This window comes from Salmo salar, chromosome ssa15, assembly GCF_905237065.1.
Source record: "Salmo salar chromosome ssa15, Ssal_v3.1, whole genome shotgun sequence".
In the NCBI taxonomy this organism is placed as follows: domain Eukaryota; kingdom Metazoa; phylum Chordata; class Actinopteri; order Salmoniformes; family Salmonidae; genus Salmo; species Salmo salar.
Window position 1 is genome coordinate 68,058,015 of NC_059456.1, and position 7,500 is coordinate 68,065,514.

Genomic DNA, 7,500 nt, shown 5'->3' on the forward strand with positions numbered 1-7,500 from the left:
CGGGGGAAACGTCGGCGCACGTGGGTGTGGTTCTCCACGCGGTCAAGGTTCATCACTGCAACACGCGCGCACACACACACACACACACACACACACACACACACACACACACACACACACACACACACACACACACACACACACACACACACACACACACACACACACACACACACACACACCAGCCTATAAGAGTCCAGGTTTCACCACACAACAAAACAAACCTGATGAAGCTACGCTTGAAACACGTTGTCTGTTTACGCACTGCATTGCCAAAAATATGTCAAACAATAATTCAAGTCAAAGTCAGTCGTCTGTCATCAGTGTACGGTTTTTACACTTGTTGTGGATACAGAACTTGGATCTAGACACACTGCTGTTCACAGGGTTTTCGCTTTCCTTTTTACACAGAAAATGGACCAGGCGGCCTACACACTTGCATGGACTGACTACTTGACCTTGCAAATAAACGAGGAACAACCACTCAATACAGAGAGTTAGACCTTACTTGACACGATGTACTGAGCAGACCACATAAAAAGGGAAAGAGAGCAGCCTGTTGCTCCCTGGGGGGAGGTGACTCACCGATGTTGGGGGCAACCAGGGCCACTGGGTTCAGGTAGGTGAGCTTCATGTTCTGGGCCAGAGTCTGGGCATACTGCTCCAGCAGGTCAGCCAGCCCCCCTGCCCCTCCCTGGACCTGGCTCTGGGCCCGCCACAACCCTGCACTGTCTGGACCCAGCACCGCACTGCAGCCCCGCAGAACATTCTGGAGACAGAGAGGGGGGAGGGAGAGGGAGAGGGAGAGAGGAGGAGAGGGAGAGAAGAAGTGAGGTTGAGACAGGTAGCAGAAGGTAGGACAAAAGCATGAGCCGGCAGGAGAGAGGAGGGATAAAGAGAGAGTGGGAGGGAAGGAAGGAAGGAAGGAAGGAAGGAAGGAAGGAAGGAAGGAAGGAAGGAAGGAAGGAAGGAAGGAAGGAAGGAAGGAAGGAAGGAAGGAAGGAAGGAAGGAAGGAAGGAAGGAAGGAAGGAAGGAAGGAAGGAAGGAAGGAAGGAAGGAAGGAAGGAGTTTGAGGTAAAGGGAGCACAGAGACAAAAGGCGAAGCAGACAACATTAATTGCACAGTTGGTGAGGTGGAGACACATCGCATGAGATTAGATCAGAGTCAAGATCAGATTCAGATCATAAAACAGACAGACAGACAGACAGACAGACAGACAGACAGACAGACAGACAGACAGACAGACAGACAGACAGACAGACAGACAGACAGACAGACAGACAGACAGACAGACAGACAGACAGACAGACAGACAGACAGACAGACAGACAGAGTCTAATAAAACTACATTTTCCAAACTCAAATGACGTGTTTTACGAGCAACCCTCACCTCGTTGAAGTGTGCGTCCTGGGTGGCGGTCAGGCCGAAGCCTGTCTGCAGACTCTCAAAGGTCAACAGGCGGGACAGTAGCCGCTCTGCAATCTGGAGGTCATTGCCATAGAGACGGGGTGTGGCTTCAGTGACATCACGGAGCTGGTGGGCCAGTTTCTTCTCGATGATGGTGCTGAGCTCTGTCTCGTTCCGCTCCACCGCCTCCAGCTACACACACACACACACACACACACACACTTTATTAGACACCATTCCATCCTTTACAGTTCCGATCAGCATGAGCAATTGGGTAGCAGAGTATTTGTACCGCTGCATTGAGCTCCACAAAGGGAGGAGAGGTACAGTTGTAGAGATCCGGCTCCAGCCAGCCCTTCTCCACGTCACAGTGTCTGATAGCAGCACCTGGAGAGAACAGACACAGTCAGATACTGTACATACTAACACCTGTATAACACATCCACAACACTAAAAACAACAAACACTATAGTAGCTTTCAAAGGAATGGGGTGTTTATCTGGGAATCGTCTTTGTAGATCCTGAGTCTTTATGAGAGCTGCTATTATCTTTCCTTCTTTGGAAGACTCATGAATTACAGTATCTACAGATATCCCGTTAACTACAGTGATTGTGGAGAAGGTTGAGGGACTGACCCACAGATCCTTTAGGACAAGGTACGGCTGCTGGCAGGTTGAACTTAGTCCTGGGCCACCAGATCCCCAGGGTGATGGTCTTAGGACAGCCGTCATAAATGACTAACACAGAGAGAGATAGAGGGGCAAACAGAGAGTTAGTATACATAACATCATTTACAGGAATAAGGGAATCAGAGAACCAGGAAGCACAGAGAAGATGTGAGAGAAGACATGGGAGGAAGAGAGAAAGAGACGATCACAGGTAGGAGGAGAGGAATCCCTCTGTCTTACCGTCGCAGCCCGTCTGTGTGACCTCGGCAAAGGGGTTGTCGCACATGTTGCACTGTCGACCAATCACGCCAGCCCGACACGGGCACTGGCCACTCTCTGGGTCACATGACCGGGAGAAGGAGCCCACAGGGTAGCAGTCACACGGCAGGCAGGAGTCACTGCCCCGCGGGCGGTAGTGGAACTCCTGACACACACACACATATATATACACACACAGAGAGACAGACACACACACACACACACACACACACACACACAGAGACAGACACACACACACACACAGACATAGACACACATACAGACAGAGACACATACACAAAGACACACACACAGACAGAGACACACCGACAGACAGACAGAGACACACACACACACACACACAAAGACAGACAGACACACACACACACAGAGACACACACAAAGAAATAGAGACAAACAGGTCACAGATACACATAGACACCCAGACACATACACATTCAGACCAAAGACAAGCACATCCAAATAGACACAAAGGACAGACAAAGCAAAGTCACAGACATACACAGGCATAGACATTTACATAGACATTTACATGTTCATTTACATAGATATTTACATATTCATTTACATAAACATTTACATCGACCACAGACAGACAAACACAGAAACGCTCAAACATACAGACACATTTATATGAAAAAAAGAGAGTGAAGAACGTGTAAACAGACATACACACACAGAAAAGAGAGAAAGAGGGAGACACAGAGACGTGGACAGACAAACACAAAAAAAGACAGACAAAAATATTGTCAGGTGAGCATTTCGGAATACCAGCACGTAAAATCGCATAAAAGAGCAATTCATCACTTGAATTATGTGAGGAAAACTAAAAAGAAAACTACCGTTATAAAAGAAACGGTGCTACCGAAAGTCAACGACATGCTTCTTTCCTGTTCTTGAAAAAGGATTTAAGATGGGGGTCGCAGTGTGGAGGGGGTATGACGGATAAGGGGGTGTCCGTTGGCGTTAAGAGGGTTAAAGGCTAATGGGGTGTGTTCAGGTTAACAAGAGGAAGCTGCTGATGATGCCTCTTAAAATAGTGCTTGTTTGACAACATCGTCGGCTTAGAGCTAGGATCAGTATCAAGGATTAGAGATTAAGGTCACAAACAGGGATTACGGGTTAGGCCCGGGGTTACAGCTCGGAGTTGATTAGAAAACAGTAGGTAAGGGCGATGATAGGTCTGCTGAGGTATGTAAAGAGCATGGATCAGTGCCTGGGGGGGGTTACGATATGAGTTGATTAGCAGTAAGAGTAGTTACTGCTGATATGAGCGGAGTGTGTGTGTCACAGCGAGCAAGTCACCTTGCAGTGGCATTGGCCGTTGGTCTTGTTGCAGTCGGGGTCCAATCCTTTACTGGCGTCACAGTGGCAGGGCCCACATGTTGGAGAGCCCCACCAACCACGTGGACATTGGTGGTCAATCCTACACACACACACACCGCACGCACAAACACAGTGAAACACACACAGTGAAACCCACACACACGCAGACACAAATGTTAAAGGCCAAATGCAGTCAAAAATGTGATTTTCCTGTGTTTTGTATAGATACTGACCAAAAATATAAACGCAACATGTAAAGTGTTGGTCCCATGTTTCATGAGCTGAAATAAAAGATCGCCAAAATGTTCCATTCGCACAAAAAGCTTATTTCTCTAAAAAAATTACATCCCTGTTAGTGAGCATTTCTCCTTTGCCAAGATAATCCATCCACCTGACAGGTGTGGCATATCAAGAAGCTGATTAAACAGCATGATCATTACACAGGTGCACATTGTGCTGGGGGCAATAAAAGGCCACTCTAAAATGTGCCTTGTGTTGTGTTTTGTCACACAGCACAATGCCACACGTCTCTAGTTTTGAGGGAGCGTGGAATTGGCATGCTGACTGCAGGAATTTCTCTACCAACGTCGTTTTACAGAATTTGGCAGTAAGTCTAAACGGCCTCACAACCACAGACCACGTGTAACCACGCCAGCCCAGGACCTCCACATCCGGCTTCTTCACCTGCGGAATCGTCTGAGACCAGCCACCCGGACAGCTGATGAAAGTGAGGAGTGTTTCTGTCTGTAACAATGCCCTTTTGTTGGGAAAAACTGGGCCTGGCTCCCCAGTGGGTGGGAGCCCATGGCTGCGCCCCTGCCCAGTCATGTGAAATCCATAGATTAGGACCTAATGAATTTATTTCAATTGACTGATTTCCTTATATGAACTGTAACTCAGTAGGAAAGTTCAAATTGTTGCATGTTGCGTTTATATCAGTGAAAGAGCTGTTTGAAAAGACCGCCTGGAATTTCAGCCTGTTTTGATGGGATGGAGTTTTGGCCTGTCTGGTGACATCACCATGCGGTAAATTAAGTTAATAGACCAATAAGAAAGAGAGTTCCAAACCTCTCTGCCAATAACAGTTCTTTTCCGTTTCCCCTCCCCACTCAGGCCACTCCCAGACAGTCGTAGCAAAATTCTTATTTGAGAAATTGCTCTTCGCTAAGAAGCTATTTTGGTTTCTTTTTAATAACCATTTCAATTGAAAACAGCCACAATAAGGTACTTAACGGTTACCCAGAAAATGTTGGATATTGCGACAAAACAGCTGCATTGGACGTTTAAAAGTGGCAGTTCTTTTCAGTTCCACCCCCTGTCTGCTATATAGGCCACAGTGTACATCCCAGAGCACATCACAGTACCCAGATCAAAGGGAAGAGGACAGGAAAGATCTGACACCTAAAGCTGGGAGGGATTTCACATGGGGGCGGGGGTGATGCCCGGGTCACAGATATACACTGTGTTTTATCATCACAGATAAACCGAAGTCTTCTCTTATCCTCTCCTGTGGATTAGGGCATATGTGTGGGGTGGGGTGGGGCGGGACAACAAAAGCCACTTTGACAGAGCAGAGCACAGCTGAACACTGCTGCCCTGCTGTCTCAGCCCTGCTTCAGCCTCAGGCACTGCTGCGGTGTACCGTTGCCGACATTAGAAACACAAGAGAGACAGTGGGAATTCTGTCATATTGCCGGGGTTCAGTCATCTAACGTCTTCACAGTCACAGATGTATAATATGTTAATAGCTCGTTGATTTATAGTTGATGTGTGGTTGACTCACTGACCTGTGCTGACAGTACTGTCCGTAGTGGTTGATCTATAGTTGATGTGTGGTTGACAGACTGACCTGTGCTGACAGTACTGTCCGTAGTGGTTGATCTATAGTTGATGTGTGGTTGACAGACTGACCTGTGCTGACAGTACTGTCCGTAGTGGTTGATCTATAGTTGATGTGTGGTTGACAGACTGACCTGTGCTGACAGTACTGGCCGTAGTGGTTGATCTATAGTTGATGTGTGGTTGACAGACTGACCTGTGCTGACAGTATTGTCCGTAGTGGTTGATCTATAGTTGATGTGTGGTTGACAGACTGACCTGTGCTGACAGTACTGTCCGTAGTGGTTGATCTATAGTTGATGTGTGGTTGACAGACTGACCTGTGCTGACAGTACTGGCCGTAGTGGTTGTCTCCACAGTCACAGATGTATCCGTGGGATGAGCTGGGCTTCCTGTGGCACTGGGCATTGTTCTCACATGGGTTCAGCTGGCAGGCGTCTTTGCAGCCCTTACCATAGAAACCTACAACACACACACACACAGTCATTACCATGGGAACACACAAACACAGCCACATCTTAATATCAAAAGGACAGTCCTTCGAAAAGGACCATCGAAGCCTAAAACAGGCAGAAAGCTCTGGACATTGGTGCATTCATACATACTGCACGCAGCAACAGCTTTCACACAAAACATACATAGCGTTTCCAGAGCATAGCCCTCGCTATAGAAACCTATAGAAAAGAAACAGCAAAACCACAGAGCCACACAGTCCACAAAATCTATGGTGTTTCGCCGTTTGTTTTCTATGCGCCAATATTTTTTTAACGATATCAGCGCATCAAGGAACTCAATGTTAAGCGGCCATCGTCCCAACAGAGCTCTTCTCACATCCTTTTTTACCCAGATAGAACAGTGGGAAAGAATGTCCCCATAGAACCAGGTGAGCGCTTTGTTCCGTGAGCCTGTTTCTGCGAACAGCTCTTCAAAAACAAGTCCCTGGCAAAGAATCCTGCGCCGTTTACACAACGTCCTTGAACTCGCCATGTAAGGATTTCAAGAAACGGACAAAAGACAGAGACGTTGGCCTTGACCGCGTACAAGTGTACACAGTGACACTGTCCTTGCGGTGGGAAGCTGCTGGAGTCTTAAAGCCTGCATTTTGGGAAATGGTTCACATGCGTTCTCTGACTACGGACTGGTGTAGCCTGTACCCCCTAGCCATCACAGTGGCTCTGGGTCAATACAACTGAATCTATCGAAAGAAACACATTTGTATTGCGCCTAATTATCATGTGCATACTAACACGCAAACAGGCAAACACACACACTCACACACAAACACACACACAGCAGATGTCCTTGTGTCAGTGCCTTGTGTGTGTGTGTGTGTGTGTGTGTGTGTGTGTGTGTGTGTGTGTGTGTGTGTGTGTGTGTGTGTGTGTGTGTGTGTGTGTGTGTGTGTGTGTGTGTGTGTGGTACATAGCGTGTGAACAGTGCTGTAAATGTACTCCTGTGTGTGAGCCGAGCCATTGAACTAATTCAACAGGCGTTGCACTGCCACCACACTGGCGTCGTCACAGCCAAAGATGAGAGGGAATTATTCAGAGCACCTCTGGGATGATGAAACTTTGATTTGTCTCCCCCTGACACCCATTGGCCTGTTCGATATTTAATGCTCATTTGGCTAATGAAAGGCATCGCTGCGGTACGTATCCACTGCTGCGCTGTCAACCCACTTGCGTGTGCACTGTATTTGACTTTCTCTCTTTGTCGCCACACTGCGCTAACAGGGAGGGGTTGTTTGTGTTAGATGGCGCTGAAGGGATGTCTGAGCCTCTCCATTTCCTCCCCCCCACGGCACTCATTGCTTCCTCTCTCACTCTCTCCCTCTCTTGTTCTTCCCCCCCCCCCGCTCTTTCTTCATCACACCTTCTAGCAAATGTTCTTTCCCTTTTAAGTCGTCTCACTTTGTAGTTTTGTACAATTTGCCGACAGAGGGATTAAATTAGGTCCTTTCACAAATGCCAAATGCCTG

At 47.6% G+C, this 7,500-nt stretch overlaps 1 protein-coding gene across 1 annotated transcript in view; it reads right to left on the minus strand.

The window, feature by feature from the left end:
* Positions 1-7,500, minus strand: part of LOC106572267 (cadherin, EGF LAG seven-pass G-type receptor 3) — a 51,189-nt gene that overhangs the window by 16,708 nt on the left and 26,981 nt on the right. The window contains exons 14-21 of the mRNA XM_014146319.2: positions 5,843-5,984; positions 3,663-3,783; positions 2,319-2,502; positions 2,046-2,147; positions 1,703-1,797; positions 1,393-1,602; positions 586-769; positions 1-55 (exon numbers count right to left, since the gene is read on the minus strand). The exon at positions 1-55 is cut by the window's left edge and continues 95 nt beyond it. Coding sequence (XP_014001794.2) covers positions 1-55; positions 586-769; positions 1,393-1,602; positions 1,703-1,797; positions 2,046-2,147; positions 2,319-2,502; positions 3,663-3,783; positions 5,843-5,984 — 1,093 coding nt within the window. The remainder of the gene's footprint in view (positions 56-585; positions 770-1,392; positions 1,603-1,702; positions 1,798-2,045; positions 2,148-2,318; positions 2,503-3,662; positions 3,784-5,842; positions 5,985-7,500) is intronic.